At 42.8% G+C, this 18,601-nt stretch overlaps 1 protein-coding gene across 6 annotated transcripts in view; it reads right to left on the minus strand.

Moving 5' to 3' along the window:
* Positions 1–18,601, minus strand: part of arhgap32b (Rho GTPase activating protein 32b) — a 255,649-nt gene that overhangs the window by 12,651 nt on the left and 224,397 nt on the right. For all 6 annotated transcript variants that reach the window (XM_060936152.1, XM_060936151.1, XM_060936147.1 and 3 more), the window contains 2 exons: positions 8,268–8,370; positions 4,372–4,516 (listed from right to left, as the gene is read on the minus strand). In XM_060936152.1, the coding sequence (XP_060792135.1) occupies positions 4,372–4,516; positions 8,268–8,370 (248 nt within the window). The remainder of the gene's footprint in view (positions 1–4,371; positions 4,517–8,267; positions 8,371–18,601) is intronic.

The raw sequence follows: 18,601 nt of genomic DNA on the forward strand, positions 1-18,601 counted from the left end.
CCTTTATTGGATAGGACAGTGTAGAGAGAGACAGGAAACGAGCGGGAGAGAGAGACGGGGAGGGATCGGGAAATGACCTCGGGTCGGAATCGAACCCGGGTCCCTGGATCCATGGTATGGCGCCCCATCCACCTGAGCCACAACGCCTGCAACTATATGAAATTCTGAGATTAATCGCAATTAAATTTTTTAATCGTGTGACAGCCCTAATATATATACACATACACACACACACGTAAATTGGTGCGCATATATATATATATATATATATATATATATATATATATATATATATATATATGTGTGTGTTTAGTCTACGTCTAGTTCTTATCTAGAGTGTTTATATTGTTTTTTTCAATTATTCTATTTTTATTTTTTGCATTGCCTGTTTGCACCGTGGGTCAGAGAGGACTGAAATTTCATCTGTGCTGTATGTTGAGCATGTATAGCATATTTGACAATAAAGTTGACTTGACTAAATGTCACCTCCGTATCTAGATTTACTGTATGTGGTTACCAGTAGCCAGTGTTGATGTCGAGAGGAGTTTTTCCCAGTACAAAAAACTCTTTTAACTGGTAAAAAGGAGAACTGAAAAAAAACCAAAAACCCAAAATCAGAGATGCCTACCCCAAATTTTGAATTTCAGTATTCTTGAAAACATTTTTCAGTATTTTGGAATGACTTTCAGTAACATTAATTTATGCGCATTTCCATTATAAGAGGTGTATATACCAATATGTTTAACATTTAAATTCTTAAAAAGTACTGTTTTGTGCGAATTGAATAAACAAAACACGAGCAGCCATCTCAATTGAATTTCCACTCAACAAATTTCTAGAGCATACAATATATCACATTTTTATAAATACAATAGTGTTCCCTGTTTGCAGACATTACAGTTGACTACCAATCATTGGTATTGAATGTAACTCCTCAAAAGTATTATATTATATTGCCTGGCAAAATGTTCTACCTGTTAACGGATTCTAATAAAATTTTTAAAAAATCTTATTTCATGGGCGGCACGGTGGTGTAGTGGTTAGCGCTGTCGCCTCACAGCAAGAAGGTCCTGGGTTCGAGCCCCGGGGCCGGCGAGGGCCTTTCTGTGTGGAGTTTGCATGTTCTCCCCGTGTCCGCGTGGGTTTCCTCTGGGTGCTCCGGTTTCCCCCACAGTCCAAAGACATGCAGGTTAGGTTAACTGGTGACTCTAAATTGACCGTAGGTGTGAATGTGAGTGTGAATGGTTGTCTGTGTCTATGTGTCAGCCCTGTGATGACCTGGCGACTTGTCCAGGGTGTACCCCGCCTTTCGCCCGTAGTCAGCTGGGATAGGCTCCAGCTTGCCTGCGACCCTGTAGAAGGATAAAGCGGCTAGAGATAATGAGATGAGATCTTATTTCATGCCAAAGAGAGTCCGACATTGTTATCTTAATGTCCCAATATATAAATACTTCAGCATAATGCTTCAGAAGAGACATTGAATAAAATGACATTTATAATTGTATTTAAAACAGTGGAATGATCAATTTTTTGCCACAATCCCAACAACACTAATCATAAAATTCTATTTTTGATCATACTACATGTACATTTGTACTTGCAACACTGAAAAGACTTTGAATTAAAGAAGTACAGCCAGTGTTTGATATTTCAGTGAATAAAAATCATACATGTAAAAAGAAGCTGAATAAGTTTAACTCACATTTTATGGCACTAATTGGCAAGTTCAACTCCAAGCACAGGTCAACCATCACCGCTTCAGCACGGGTCACGTTCCGTGTCTTTTCATCCACAGATTTTGTAAAAAACTGCTGGATACCCCCAGATTTACTTTCCACCTGACTCGCCATTTCAGCATACTCCATATGTTTTTTGGAGTTGACATGCCGCCTGCAGTCATCGCAACCACCATGAGTGATGTTAAAGGGCTGATGACACGAACATGACTCTATGCAATTTCTTAAATAAACTATACAACATGGCAAACATGTTAGATTTCTGTTATAATTACGTGAAAAGAAGCTGTTGTTATGCAAATATCCAACTTTTAATTGCACAGCGCAAGAAAACTGGGTCCATGGCTCGCGGCCATGTTGTGACGTCAGCGGGAGAACACGCTGCGGTTCACTGGCTGTTCTACTCTGGTTCTACTCAATGGAAATGGCGCATGAAAACGCCGGTGAACTCTCTAGTGCTAGCTCTTCCTCTTCTGGGAGTCTAAAATTGTGTTGATCTCTTCCGAATAGAATCTATGATAGTCTACCCTCTTTACCCTTTGCCTCTCGTTGCTAGGCAGCAGTTACATGAAAGCCGCAAGCTTTCACAAGCAAATACATGACTGATATCACGCCGACTTTATGATTACATTTATGATTATCATGTAGAATTTATAGCTCTACGTACCTTTATCTTATCTTATTTATCTTATGTCATTTCACAACACATGTTCTGACAGGAGGACTGTCTTTGGATCCGGCATAGCTACTAGTAGACCCCGTCCGGAATACTGGCAGTGTTGCCAGATTGGGAGGAATCCCGCCCAGTTGAGCGGTTTCAAGTGCATTTTGGTGGGTTTTGAACATATTTTGGGCTGGAAAACTTCAGCAGTATCTGTCAACAGATAGTGCTGACGTTTTCCAGCCCAAAATATGTTCAAAACCCACCAAGATGCACTTGAAACCGCTCAACTGGGCGGGATTACTCCCAATCTGACAACACTGTGTAGGCACTGCTGATGGTAGCAACACACGTTTGTGCTGAACTGAACACCCAAGAGATTCTTTTAAGCTGGGAAGGGTGTCAAAACAATCCAAATCGAAGTGTTCAGAGCACAGGACGGATGTTGGTGAGGGCTCCCACCCCACTTGTCACAAGTGCACCTGACTTGCTTCACCCACTTCGCATGCAGCTCGGGATCTCTGGGAAACTTGAATAAACTTACCCCATCCTTGTAGGTTTTGGAGCAAAAGCCGGCAACACAACGCGAAGGCATAATAACTAATATATATATATATATATATATATATATATATATATATATATATAATACTAATAATGACAAACTGAACACCTGTCGCATCAACAACAAACTGGTAAGTTAGGAGGAAGATTCTTTCGCTGACGTCATATAGCCCCTCCTCCTCTTTTGTCTCCTGGGTGCTGCAGCCCTGTCAAATTTGCCCAAATAGCCGCGTTTTTTATCATAACTTGTAAAATCGGCGCCTTCGTGAATTAATATATGGATCATCGGGAATTATTTTTTATGTTATAAAACATCGCCAAAGATGTCAAAAACGTGTCATCAGCACTTTAATGTCAGTTCTACACAGTTTGCAGTGCACGTATCCATTGCCCTTTTGACTGGGTGTAATGCACGGCCATTCTACCGTATACCTGTGAAAATAGCGCGAACAAATGTGCAGTATCTGCGCATGTCTCACACACACACACACACACACACAGCACGTGCGGTATCTGCGCATGTCACACACACACACAGCATGTGCGGTATCTGCGCATGTCACACACACACACACACACACACACACACAGCACGTGCGGTATCTGCGCATGTCACGCATAGCATGCGTGGTTGTCGTAAAAATAAATAGCCGTGAATCGCGCATGGATTGAAAAAGTCGCTTGGACATTTAAAAACAACTCACTGGAATTTTTTAAGACTTTATAATAATTCCGTACAGAATAACACTGTTTGCCGTAACATCGTATTTACGTAACTTTTCCGTACAAAATACGGCCAATCCGTACTAGTAGGCATCTCTGCAAAATGCTGTTGATATTGAATTACAGTGGAGACATTACACACCATTTCTGAGTAAGGATATGGTCACTTTTAATGCCTATCCAGCTATCTGTCCATCTATTAACATATCCTATGTTGCATAACACTTGGGTTTTCATAATTCTTTTACACAATATTTCAATTGTTGAAGTGAAACTCCCTTTTGATTTAGATGAGCTTTAGGCCTGTTGGTTTAAAGTTATGAGACTTTTAATTGTTTTCCCATGTCATAATTTTAAATCTTTTACGTAAATCCTATTTCCTTGTTATGACATTAGCTTGTTTTTTTATATTCACCTTAGGCAAACAGAAACTTTTTTTTTCATGAAGCAGATTTAGTGTTTTTACGAAGCAGAATTAGCCATTTCACGAAGCAGAAAATCACCACCCCTAGGTCAGTGACTTTTTCAGCTCTTATCATACTAAGATGTTAACCCACACAGGTTTCCACAGCAGTTATGTGTCGATGCACTTTATTGTTCCCACACTTCTCTATTAAACTGCAAGCATTTGTGTTTGAAAGTACAAACTGTTAACATCACTGCTCTCTCTATTTAAGAAGTGCTTACCGAGAATTTCTCATAAAGTTGGTAGGTGAGCAGTGGGTTAGGCAGCTCTCGGAAATAGAGCTTGCACAGTGAGCCCACACAGTGGATATCCTGGATGTAAACATCTTTGGTCAGATCTGGGATCTGCTCTGAATCAAATTCATGCCTAAAGATGAGAGAAAAACATCACAACAACCATTACACACTAATATATATAATATACAGGCACTGCATAAAAGGGGCACTCCTGATTAGTGTATGAGCAAAACATTTGCAAGGGCACAAAATCGACCTGAATAGAATAATATTGTGATAGCATATGAACCATCCAATTGTGTAGTGTCGTGTATTTCACGTCAGTAAATTGTGCATTGTCTTGTGACAGTGATACCAATAATGGGATACGCACTGCAGTTACAAATGCATATTTATTCCTTTCCTTGACACCACATGTCATGCACCAGAAACACCACCACATTTATTATGGTGCGACTCTGCTGGGTGCCTGGTGGACAGAAGTGAACCAGCGCTTTCACTTTACAGCATTACTATATAGTTACGATCAAATATCAAACTTGATGTCAAACAGTTGTCTGGTTACGGCTATCATGTCCAGCGCAGCACCATTAGAACTAATTACCATGCACCTGTTCCTGATCAGAGTGCAATCACAGCACATACATAAGGACTCTCAGTAACACACAGACTTTGCGAAGTATACCCTCTGTATCCTGTGTCTGACGTTACCAAGCCTTGTATTTTGGATCACTTTTCTGGTTTTGACCCTGTTTGTGTTTTTGGACTGCGAGTATTGTATTATCTCTGATATCCTGTCTGTGCGGGCGGCACGGTGGTGTAGTGGTTAGCGCTGTTGCCTCACAGCAAGAAGGTCCGGGTTCGAGCCCCGTGGCCGGTGAGGGCCTTTCTATGCGGAGTTTGCATGTTCTCCCCGTGTCTGCGTGGGTTTCCTCCGGGTGCTCCGGTTTCCCCCACAGTCCAAAGACATGCAGGTTAGGTTAACTGGTGACTCTAAATTGACTGTAGGTGTGAATGTGAGTGTGAATGGTTGTCTGTGTCTATGTGTCAGCCCTGTGATGACCTGGCGACTTGTCCAGGGTGTACCCCGCCTTTCGCCCGTAGTCAGCTGGGATAGGCTCCAGCTTGCCTGTGACCCTGTAGAACAGGATAAAGTGGCTGGAGATGATGAGATGAGATGAGATCCTGTCTGTGCCTCACTCGACCACTGCCTGTTTTTGGACTCTGCTGTTGTCAATGTTTTGGGCCTGTTTGCTAGCGTGCTTTCAACAAAACTCTTCATGTGATTACATCCGTCTTTTGCCCTTACATGACCGAACCTGTCAACTGCCCAACAAGCTAGTGAACTAATAAAACTGTTTTATCTAGTTTTATATGAAACTATCGTGAATATTTTCCATAAAGCATGTGAGTAAATAATCCCAGGTTATTTTTTAAAAAGCAAATTAAAAATAAGCGCGAGATAAAAGCCCATCTATCTTATGTAAATAAAAACACAAAGTTCATTGTCTGGTGGCCAAGTGTTTATGAAATAAGTTGCCTTGCACTTACGATCGGGTTCTCTGTGGTGGCATACATAAGTTGTTCATACATATGGACGTTGTACAGTGCAAAAACCATAAAAAATCAAGTCGATGCATTACCATATTAAGTATGGAGCTTCACTCTGCACATGGGGGGCTTCGTTAAATTAATAGACCCCTTTCACTGACGTCACCCGAAACCGGAAGTAAACAGACCCTGCGCCATTTTGGAAGACCAACAAACTCGTGATAACGGCAGCGGTATGTGAACCCACGAGAATAAAGTGGAGTGGCAAACGACTTAAACAAACAAATCTGAGCTGTTTTATTTATGATTTATTGGCCCAACAGTAGACTTGAAAGAAACCTGTGTGAGACTTGGCAAAAAACTGTGGATATAATGGATAAGTCTGTGCATGATCTGCGGACACTTTGAGGTAAGCAAACGCAAGAAATTCAGATTTAAAACATGCTAAATTGGCCTCAAGTTGATAACTGTATGAGGAGCAAGCCTCCCAGACTTCTACAATTTAATAATAATAACTATGTGTAGGTTATTCTTAATAACAGCTGTAATATCACGAACCAAGCCACTAACAACATAATTGTAAGCCTGTAGCCCTTTGTAGGCTTTCAAGTCATCAGCAGTGTAGGCACTGGGTGTAAACAACAAATAGTTTACAATGCAAACAGATGGCAGAATTGGTGTCCGGTCCTCCTTATGTATCTGACACGGAGAAATAATATAAATCGTGCTGCCTACCAGATTACAGTCGTCTGTTTTATTGTATCAGTACTAGTATCACTTACTATACTCATCAGTCATAGATTAGTCCAGTACAACATGACCAGCTTGCTTTTTTTCCATTTGACTGTCGCAAGTTTTTTCAGGCTGGTACAGTCAAAAATTGAAAAAAGTTTTGGCCTACTAAACTAGTCATCGATTCTACTAGTGTATTAATTGGAGTCGACATGAAAACGTTAGGTAAAAACTTTAAACCAGTACAATCTCTTCTTCAAAGTTTCACCAAACGGTTTTATTTATGCAATTTAAAGCTCATAATACTGTATAACTTTGGTCGAGTAAAAGCACGGAGCAAAAACATGGCTGAATCCTGAATGACTCCTATTTGTTTAAATAGGGGACTACATAGGCGGCAAAATGTAGTTTCTTTTTCCCTGCCATGGAAGCGCACTTGTATCCCGAGGAGGAAAGCAATTTGCATTACAGCCGTGAGGCGGCTCGGCTCGGTTTTCCCTTTCGGGCGCTCTCGTTTTCTGTTAGAATTTGGTAAAGAAAAAAATATATATATTATTTACCAGCTTACCGGGTCCATTAACATAAATCTGACAGCTGACAAGGTCGGGATATAAACGAACTTTTGCGTTAAACTGTGTGCTTGGATTCACATAATTTTTTCTGAGTCTTATCATATGGGTCAAACCCATCAATCACAGCCAGTTTCTCCACATACTGTGCCCTTTCTGCAACTGGTAATGTACTCACATAACCCGAATTATCATCCATCGTGTCACTTTACTCTCGCTCGTACTTTGTTTTATATTGTGAGTGCATGTACTTGGTCTTCCAATATGGCGCCTAACAAAATCTCGCGGCACGGTGACGTCATGTGAAAGGGGTCTATACTTACTAAATACTTAAATAAATAAATAATAAATTATTATTGTTCTCTCTCTCTCACACAGGTCCAAAATTCTGAGACCACATTTAAAATTGGACATAAACAGAAAGTTTTAGAATTCTTAAATATTTAAAACAAAAAGTAAATGTTCAATATCTTGAATATTTAATACCCAAGGTTCTGCACCATTTCTAGGTTCCTATTTCAAATTTTGCACATTTGTAGTCCTGACCATGTTAGCTGTTCTGTACACAAGTTCAGATTTTACTCATAGCTAATCTTGTCTATTGAAGCAGGTGTACAGATGACACACTGAGGGATTTGATCTAAAACGGATCATAATGTTTTGCACAAACTTGAGTCCGTGCCAGCTCGAATGCACAAAAAGAGGACATACAAAATACTAAGAAACTCTGAAATTCATGTAAATATTTCAAAGATTCTACTTTTCACTCAAGTTGAAGTCACGAATATAATTTTTTAATGAAAACTGTATTAAATTAGAATGTAGAATAGGACCCCTATTTTGTACCCCACTGCAGTTGTGTAGAAAATGGATTAATTTCTTAGGACCCATCACCCCAGAGAACTCGATTTTTAAAAGTATTTCCTCTAGGCATTTTACTGACAACAGCTTTAATATAAAATACTCCATAATAAAAGTACTCTTTTTTTCATTGATTTTCATGTCCGTGTATTATATTCTCTCACATACCGTAGTTTCTGGATGTTGGATGCAATCCCAGAGAGCCGATACATTCCATCCACAATTCCATGCTTCTCGATGAACTCTGTGCAGCTCTTAAGCACCTGGGGGACTAAGGATTGAGAGTACGAGTTAGTCACACCATGTGTTTCAATACGTTTTAGTTCATATACTGGAAAGTACAATATAGCCTTACAAGTACAAAAAGGCAGTATCTGAAACGGTGCACATTTGCATTTGTTCATTTGGCAAATGCTTTTATTCAAAGTGATGTACAAGTGAGTTAGAATACAATCCAAGCTCAGAGCACAGAGTTAAAGGTGCCAACGATGACACAAGAGTTGAAATGAGTGCAAGTACTCAGCAGGAGGGGCAGTAAAATACATACGATGCACATGATCTTTCAGGTCAGGATGGTAATACACAAAAATAGCAAAAGTAGTTCCATTTGTAACAGGAAGCAAAGATCATGAACATAAATAGAAGCAGAGCAAAGCAGTACCACTATTTATACCACAGTGCTGTTGAATTCTGCAATCTGAACGTTGTTATAGCACAGCGATTTGCCAACTATTGCAATGTTAGGTTTATTAATGTCTTAAACGCCACACATTTTAATGGTTTATGGTTAGATTTCATGTTGTAGAACATCCGAGAGACAAATTAGTTCCTGTTCTCACTCATATCTATGATAAACAGTCATTCCCTTATTAGCCTGGATCTTCTCTCTCTCAAAAAATGTAGCTTGTCATTTCAGAGGTAAACCGGAAAGTGTAAACTCCTCTGTCCTCAATACTGATAAACTTCAAAGTACCGTGACTATAACAGAGTGCTTACAACCAGAGACTCCTTCCATACATTTTAAATAAACGTCTCCTAACAAAAACTTTACCATATCACCAATTATAGGTTTTACTTTGTTAAACATCCATCCATTATCTGTAGCTGCTTATCCTGTTCTACAGGGTCGCAGGCAAGCTGGAGCCTATCCCAGCTGACTACGGGTGAGAGGCGGGGTACACCCTGGACAAGCCGCCAGGTCATTGCAGGGCCGACACATAGACACAGACAACCATTCACACTCACATTCACACCTACGGTCAATTTAGAGTCACCAGTTAACCTAACCTGCATGTCTTTGGACTGTGGGGGAAACCGGAACACCCGGAGGAAACCCACGCGGACACGGGGAGAACATGCAAACTCCGCACAGAAAGGCCCTCGCTGGCCCCGGGGCTCGAACCCGGACCATCTTGCTGTGAGGCGACAGCGCTAACCACTACACCACCGTGTATCTATCGATCTATACATTTTTTAAATGTATTTATTATTAGTCTTAAAATATGTGGGGAGTCTACCATACAAGTCCCTGTTTAAGAGCTGTTACTACAGAAACAATAACGAATTAGAACAAGTGAATTAATATTAATGAGACTTCATTTTCAGAAGGTTAATAACCAGTTTAGCTCACACTAATCTTACACTGGGCCTTCTATCTCTCCAGGCTTGGGACGAGCACTAAGTATGCACTGTCTTGTACAACCCTAGTGGCTGGGAATTTTACCTAATCTGCATGTAATCAGCATGAACTGTGAAGGAAACCGGAGCACCCGGAGGAAACCCACGCAGACACAGGGAGAACATGCAAACTCCACACTGCAAAAAACTGAAAACTGAATTTGAGGGGAAAATGACTTAATACCAGTGAAATGATCTTGCTGCATGGACAGATATTTTTATTTGAGAAGACATCTTAGAATAAGTTGGTTGCAATCTAGAACTAGGTTTAATAATCTCAGAATTGGTGTCTTGTATACTTCTAATAGGAAATGCGAGATCATTTCAACTATTTTCAAGATATTTTCACTTGCTAAGACATGATTTTTTGCAGTGCACACAGAAAGGCCCCTGTTGGCCGTGGGGTTCGAACCTTCTTGCTGTGACGTGACGGTGCTAACCACTACACCACTGTGCCGCCCCTTATGATATTAACTTATCATTTGTGTTACAGCCAGAACTACTTTCTGAGCCGTGCTGTTAGATGAAAATAACTAACACCCTCTGACCAACCTGATTCAAGTATTCACCATGCTGTGGTATCGTTTTCTAACAGTGCTTCCAGTTGTACTACAAATGACAGGTTCTTATTAATAATTAAGTTTGGAATGGTCACAGTAAGGGCCTCTGCATGCTCTTGCGACAAGGCTTTCGCAGATAGCTTTTCGCAGACAGTTGTAATTTATCGTTGAGTGGGGAGTAATAGGCGTGCGCGATGTTATTCACCGCCACAACGCAAGGGGGCGCGAAGTCACGAAATCGCTAGGAGTAGTTGGTGGGTGTGGTTAGTGGAGTGTTGATCCTCCGGTTACTTATAATGACTAGAACTGGAGTCGTATAGATGTACGTACTTCCTCACTTCCTCGATCAACCGCTCTTCGTGCTGCTCCATCTTTGCTCGTGTTTTTAAAAATGGCGGTAGTGAAAACAAACCAAACTGGGAAAGTAGGGAAGCGGAAGTGCGTGTAGAGCGGATGCAGAGTGGACCAATCAGAGCCCTCGTCTGCGACGCTGTCTGCGAGGCTTCTGCGGTGGTCACAATTTTTGGGAGGTGCGCGCAGAGCGTCTGCGAAGGGGGGGGCTACGCAGACGCCATCTGTGACACCGTCTGCGAGGACTGCGTTGTCAGCATAAATTGGCCTTAACTCTGCTTGGTGTCAGGCAACATCACAGCAACCCTTGTATGGTTGTAGAGTGTATTTAATTGTGCACTTAATCTGTGTATAGAATGATTTTAGGCTGTATTGGTTTGGATATGACTGCAAATAGGGAGCGTCATTCTTTCAGATTTCACAGTAGAAATACAGTACATAAAGCACTGGGTGAATGGCAAAGAATGCTATCCTGATACGATTATCCAGTTAACCAGTCCGGGCGGCACGGTGGTGTAGTGGTTAGCACTGTAGCCTCACAGCAAGAAGATTCCGGGTTCGAGCCCAGTGGCTGACAGGTGCCTTTCTGTGTGGAGTCTGCATGTTCTCCCCGTGTCTGCGTGGGTTCCCTCTGGGTGCTCTGGTTTCCTCCAAAGACATGCAGGTTAGGCTAATTGGTGACTCTAAATTGACCGTAGTTATGAATGTGAATGGTTGTTTGTCTCTATGTGTCAGCCCTGAGATGACCTGGCGACTTGTCCAGGGTGTACCCCGCCTCTCGCCCATAGTCAGCTGGGACAGGCTCCAGCTTTCTCGTGACCCTGCACAGGATAAGTGGCTACGCATAATGGATGGATAGAATTAGTCAGTCCAGTTTAATAACTGAAAGTATTTTTCAAACAATGTCTGGTAGACCCAGACAGATTGCAGGCCTCCGATTTTAACCTTGCAACATTTTAGTCAAACAAGATCAGGGAAGATAGACGTCCCTGCCTTGGCCTCCTGTTTGCTAGAAAAAAATGATCCTTGTGATGAGTGAGACTCAGGCTGTCTCAGAAGCAGCTGTTCAGTAAAATTCCTGACAGTGCAGTCGAAAATTCTCAGGCAGGATAAAACCACTTCTGAGCCACCACATACATACCCCTAAGGATAAGAATTCTGCATTCTCTGAGACCTGGCGTAAACACTGTAAAATGCATATATTGTTGAGGCTTCTTAATTAGAGGGATGAAAGAGAAGTCTAGTTTTAAATAAATGAAGCCATGCTACTTCACTTAGGATTGGATCTATGAATACCAAAATTAAAGTGGTTAAAAATGTGGAGAGAGTGACAGTAATGTGTTGGTGTTATTTTGATAAGATAACCAGAACTCAAGCAAGGGTTCAAGATGGCGGCGTGCACAGACGCTTCGGCTCTCTGTCAAGGTGTATTACACTAGTATTGTTTGTATGTGTAGTGTGCTTTAGAACATAGTGTCACGCCACACACGTATACAGTCACACAAAACTCCTGAACATCAGACTACGATGCCAGGCTGCAGTCACAAGCGACTTCCAGCAGACCCACAATATCCCGCTGGACATAGCGAGAGCTCTTTGGATTGTTGTCGGCCCCAACAAGCGGCACAGGCGGCGGAGGGAGCGCAAGCAGAAGCGGGGTTGCCGAGCAGGCCTGCTAGCCAGGCTAAGGAAGCAGCCACTCAAACCCCCATTACCCAGCATCTTCTTGACCAACGCAAGATCCGTCGTTCACAAGATCGACGCGCTGGAATTACATCTTGCAGTAAACCCCTCCGTTCGTGATTGCTGTGTGCTGATCGTCACGAAGACCTGGCTACATCAACTGATCCAGGATGCTACAGTACAGTTAGTGGGCCGCACCGCTCATCGCAAGGATAGAAACAGAGACTCCGGTAAGAGCAGAGGAGGGGGACTGTGTGTATATGTTCACAACGACTGGTGTACAAACAGTAAGATCACACACACCCATTGCTCGCCTGACATAGAAGCAATGACAGTCGTTTGCAGACCCTTCTATCTGCCCAGAGAGCTGACAGTGGTGCTCGTTACTGCTGTTTATATTTCACCAGATGCTAACGTTAGCATAGCTCTCACTCACCTACATGGCATTGTTAAAAGACAGCAGCAAACTCATCCTGAGGGAATACAAATCATTGCTGGGGATTTTAACCAAGCGTGCTTAAAGACTATCCTTCCGAAATTTGTACAGTATGTACAGTGCTCCACCAGAAGGATTAATACACTGGACCGTGTCTATTCTAACCTGAAGCATGCTTACAGAGCAGTCCCCCTCCCACATCTGGGTCTGTCTGACCATCTCTTACTGCTCCTCATCCCTGCATACACTCCCCTCAGTAAGAAAACTAAGCCGGCCACAAAGACTGTAAAAACCTGGCTGGAGGGTGCACTCTCCAAGCTGCAGGACTGCTTCGCTGTCACAGAATGGAACATCCTCGAACAACAGGACTTACAGGGCTTTACTGACACCGTTCTGTCTTCCATCAAATTTTGTACGGATAATGTCACGGTTGACAAGCACATTCATGTTTATCCAAACAGAAAGCCCTGGATGACAAGCGACGTTCAGTCACTCCTGAGGGCCCGTAACTCCACCTTCAGGACAGGTGACAAGGCCCTGTACAGCACGGCGAGAGCAGACTTAAAGGGCTGATGACACGAACATGACTCTATGCAATTTCTTAAATAAACTATACAACATGGCAAACATGTTAGATTTCTGTTATAATTACGTGAAAAGAAGCTGTTGTTATGCGAATATCCAACTTTTAATTGCACAGCGCAAGAAAACTGGGTCCGTGGCTCGCGGCCATGTTGTGACGTCAGCGGAAGAACACGCTGCGGTTCACTGGCTGTTCTACTCAATGGAAATGGCGCATGAAAAAGCCGGTGAACTCTCTAGCTCTTCCTCTTCTGGGAGTCTAGAATTGTGTTGTGAGTGGGATAGATCGGAAGAATCAAGTGATGACGAACACGGGTGCATCCAACCGTACAGGTTTGAACCTGTTACTGTGCAATCTGAGAGCGACTCCGACCCCGAGATGGACAGCGGACAGGCAGACAGCCCAGCATTGAACACCACAAGGTTGGATAACAAGGATTGGTAGGTCAACCCGTATTTGTTCAAAATGTTACGGAATCAATATTTTAATATTGTGTATTGTTGTCTTGCATGTGTAAACACTGCTTATATCATGTAAGCCGTATGCTACACTGAATACATAGTTCCTAATGGAGCATGCAAACGGCTAACATAATAAGCTTACGACTATGCCTGATCCGTGATACATTTAGGATAATATTGGCAGGCACGTCTTCTAGTTTATGGCTTCTTAGTTTTATCCTTGAATGAAGCAAAATATTTGATAACCTACATCACCGTAAGCAAATGACAATCTGTAGCCTACTTGTCTGGCTAAGTTAGCTTTCCCTCAGTGTTTGCTTTGAGAAACAAGCTTTCACAAGCAAATACATGACTGATATCACGCCGACTTTATGATTACATTTATGATTATCATGAATGTGTACTCTATGATGTGTACTCTATGAGCGCTCTGGAGCGAGTCACTTCCAAGATGGCCGCGCAGACCGCATGGTTACTATTTTTAGCATCATGTCGGAGCACTCTATAGCGCTACGTACCTTTTTCTTATGTCGTTTCTCAACACGCTCTGACAGTTGGACTGTCTTTGGAGGAGTCGCCTTGTCCCAGGCGACTGCTGGATCCGGCATAGCTACTAGTAGACCCCCTCCGGAATACTGTAGGCACTGCTGATGGTAGCAGCACATGTTTGTGCTGAACTGAACACCCAAGAGATTCCTTTAAGCTGGGAAGGGTGTCAAAACAATCCAAATCGAAGTGTTCAGAGCACAGGACGGATGTTGGTGAGGGCTCCCACTTGTCACGAGTGCGCCTGACTTGCTTCACCCACTTCGCATGCAGCTCGGGATCTCTGGGAAACTTGAATAAACTTACCCCATCCTTGTGGGTTTTGGAGCAAAAGCCGGCAACACAACGCGAAGGCATAATAACTATATATTATAATAATGTATAATAATGTATAATAATAATACTAATAATGATAAACTGAACACCTCTCACATCAACAACAAACTGGTAAGTGAGGAGGAAGATTCTTTCACTGACGTCATATAGCCCCTCCTCCTCATTCGTCTCCTGGGTGCTGCAGCCCCGTCAAATTTGCTCAAATAGCCGCGTTTATCATCATAACTTGTAAAATAGGCGCCTTCGTGAATTAATATATGGATCATCGGGAATTACTTTTTATGTTATAAAACATCGCCAAAGATGTCAAAAACGTGTCATCAGCCCTTTAAGGAGGGGCACTGAAGGTGCAAAGGAGGCCTACAAGAGGAAGGCGGAGGACCATCTGTCAAACAACAACCCACGTCAAGTGCGGCAGGGACAACTATAAAGACAACACCTCTGTGACCATCAGTGCCAACGCCTCACTGGCAGAGGAGTTAAACCATTTCTTTGCCCGCTTTGAAGCAATGAGGTCTCACACAGTCACACGCCCCCCACAGACTAGCTGGTAGAGAGCTATAAATATCTGGGTGTTCACATATACCCCTTTTCCACCAAATCAGTTCCAGGGCTGGTTCGAGGCCAGTGCTGGTGCTGGTTCACAACTCGTTCAACTTGCGAGCCAGCTGAGAACCAGTTTGCTTTTCCATAGTTCGCGGTGCCACGTCATTATGTCGCTGTATACGTCATTACGTCGCTGTATACGTCAGTTACGTCGCTACGTTTGCTGAAACCTTGGCGCGAATATCGAAGCAAAAACAACACGGAAGAAGCAGCAGCAGCAACAACAACAATAATAATAATGGATGACTTCGTGTTTGTACAGCTGCTGCTTCTCGTCGCTTAAAAATGGCGATCTTTCGCGGTCTTGTTATTGTTGTTGGTCTTAACAACTCCGCCCCCCCGCTGACGTAAGCGGTTCTTGCCTCTGGCCCAGCAGAGAGTTGGTGCTAGCCTGGAACCGGTTTTTCTGGCCCCAGAGCCAGTTCTTTGTCAGTGGAAACAGAAAACCTGGTTCCAAACTAAGCCCTGGCCCCGAACCAGCCCTGGAACTGCTTTGGTGGAAAAGGGGCAATAGACAATAAACTGGACTGGAAGCACAATACCAAGGCTGTTTACAAGAAGGGTCAGAGTAGGTTTGATTTCTTGAGGAGACTTAGGTCTTTTAATGTGTGTACTAAGATGTTGCAAATGTTTTATCAGTCTGTGGTGGCAAGTGCAATTTTCTTTGCCGCCATCTGCTGGGGTAGCAGTATCAGAGCCAGTGACTCTAATAGACTGAATAAGTTAATTAGAAAGGCAGGCTCTGTGCTGGGGACTACTCAGGAAGCCATAGAATTGGTGGTGGAAAGGAAGATGCTACAGAAATTGTTACACATTATGGACAATACCTCACATCCCCTATACAGTACACTGGCAAAGCAACAAAGTGTTTTTAGTGGGAGGCTTCGCCAACTTAGTCGTAGTAAGGATAGATATAGGAGGACTTAACTACCCATAGCAATAGCACTTTATAATGACTCCCCTCTGAGCAGAGAGAGAAGAATAATCTTTCAAGAATAATCTTGTAATCTTAAATCTTGAGATGCAATGCACTTAAGTCTCCCTGGTTGGGAGGGCTTCTTTCTATACATATGCATATTCTGATTTATGGACTACTCTATTGCAATGTGTTGATTAATGTTTTATCAGGCAGTTACAGCCTCACTTTGGCATTTAGATGGGCATTAATGCCTTGACAACTACCTCAGGCTATGTCTTGTGGGTGAAAGCATTTTTTGTCTGTGTATGTGCTTGCTATATGTTTGTCTGTGAAGATTCTCAGTCATCCAGGTCATAGTAACTGTGGGTGGTAAAAGAGAGCAACTGGACTTGCTTGACAAGCAAGTCCAGTTGCTCTCTTTTACCACCCACATTTGCTGTATGTTTTTAAGGTTGCTGAAACAATGGAATTTCCCTTTGGGATGATTAAAGTGCATATCACGGGTAAATTCAGGAGCAAGATCAATGTAATTCTCCTATTTTATATGAAACTTTGGTCAAATATCTGTAACATTCTGCATTCTCTGCAATTTGTTTACCTTGCGCAATATCAGAAAAATTCAGTTGAAATCGAGCCATTTGAGGCGAACTGGTCCGCCTCTGAAAAAACTTGCCATTTGGATTTCCCGGCAAACACTGATTTTCGTGACGTCGCGTGCGGGACGTCTCCCTCTGAATCCTACGTCAGCGCTGGTTTGTTTATGAGAAAACGACCTGGTGGTTTTCTGCAAATTTCTTCAACGTTATCACGTAATTATTAAAATGGTTAACAGATGTATCGTAGGATCGTAGGAGGGTGTAGCAACACCAATCATGATGGGATTAGTACTCATCATTTTCAGGGCTCGACATTAACGCTTGTCCGGGACAAGTGATACTTAACGTTGGACAAGTTCATCGTCTCAGTTACTTGTCCGATCGGACAAGTGCCAAAATACGCCGATATTCGGGTTACATATCAAATTTATCAGTTTATTCACATGATTTCTGAAGCATCTCACTCGACATATTGTTTTGATGAATCGCCGGATGTTTCTTTTCGGAAAGAGCGATGTGCGCATGCGCAATATTCAGACCCTCCAGGATGTCGCGATGTTGCGATTTGCAACATCAACGCAAATTCAACCAATCCCCGCGAATTCAGGGCGGTGTTGCAATTATATCCAATCACCACAACTTTCCCGCAAATTTGACCAATCGTTGGCGTCGTCTTGAGGTGACGTCGACAAACTACCTTCCGCCTTACTTCCGTGTAAAGCAGCATGGGCGAGTCAAACGTTTCACACTTACCGACCAAAATAACTGCAAAAGATCGCGAAAAGCAGTACCCCGGCATTCTGCATGAAAGCGGAGGTTGCAATTATATCCAATCACTGCAACTTTACCGCAAATTTGACCAATCGTTGGCGTCATCTTGAGGTGACGTCGACAAACTACCTTCCGCCTTACTTCCGTGTAAAGCAGCATGTGCCAATCAAACATTTCACACTTACCGACCAAAATAACTGCAAAAGATTGCGAAAAGCAGTACCCCGGCATTCTGCATGAAAGCGGAGGTTGCAATTATATCCAATCACCGCAACTTTCCCGCATATTTGACCAATCGTTGGCATCGTCTTCAGGTGACGTCGACAAACTACCTTCCGCCTTACTTCCGTGTAAAGCAGCATGTGCGAGTCAAACGTTTCACACTTACCGACCAAAATAACTGCAAAAGATCGCGAAAAGCAGTACCCCGGCATTCTGCATGAAAGCGGAGGTTGCAATTATATCCAATCACCGGAACTTTCCCGCAAATTTGACCAATCGTTGGTGTCGTCTTCAGGTAAAGTCAACAAACTACCTTCCGCCTTACTTCCATGTAAAGCAGCATGTGCGAGTCAAACGTTTCACACTTACCGACCAAAATAACTGCAAAAGATCGCGAAAAGCAGTACCCCGGCATTCTGCATGAAAGCGGAGGTTGCAATTATATCCAATCACCGCAACTTTCCCGCAAATTTGACCAATCGTTGGCGTCGTCTTCAGGTGACGTCGACAAACTACCTGCCGCCTTACTTCCATGTAAAGCAGCATGTGCGAGTCAAACGTTTCACACTTACCGACCAAAATAACTGCGAAAGATCGCTAAAAGCAGTACCCCGGCATTCTGCATGACAGCGGAGGTTGCAATTATATCCAATCACCGCAACTTTCCCGCAAATTTGACCAATCGTTGGCGTCGTCTTGAGGTGACGTCGACAAACTACCTTCCACCTTACTTCCGTGTATACGTTCAAGAGAAG

Source organism: Neoarius graeffei, chromosome 12 (assembly GCF_027579695.1).
Source record: "Neoarius graeffei isolate fNeoGra1 chromosome 12, fNeoGra1.pri, whole genome shotgun sequence".
Classification (NCBI taxonomy): Eukaryota; Metazoa; Chordata; class Actinopteri; order Siluriformes; family Ariidae; genus Neoarius; species Neoarius graeffei.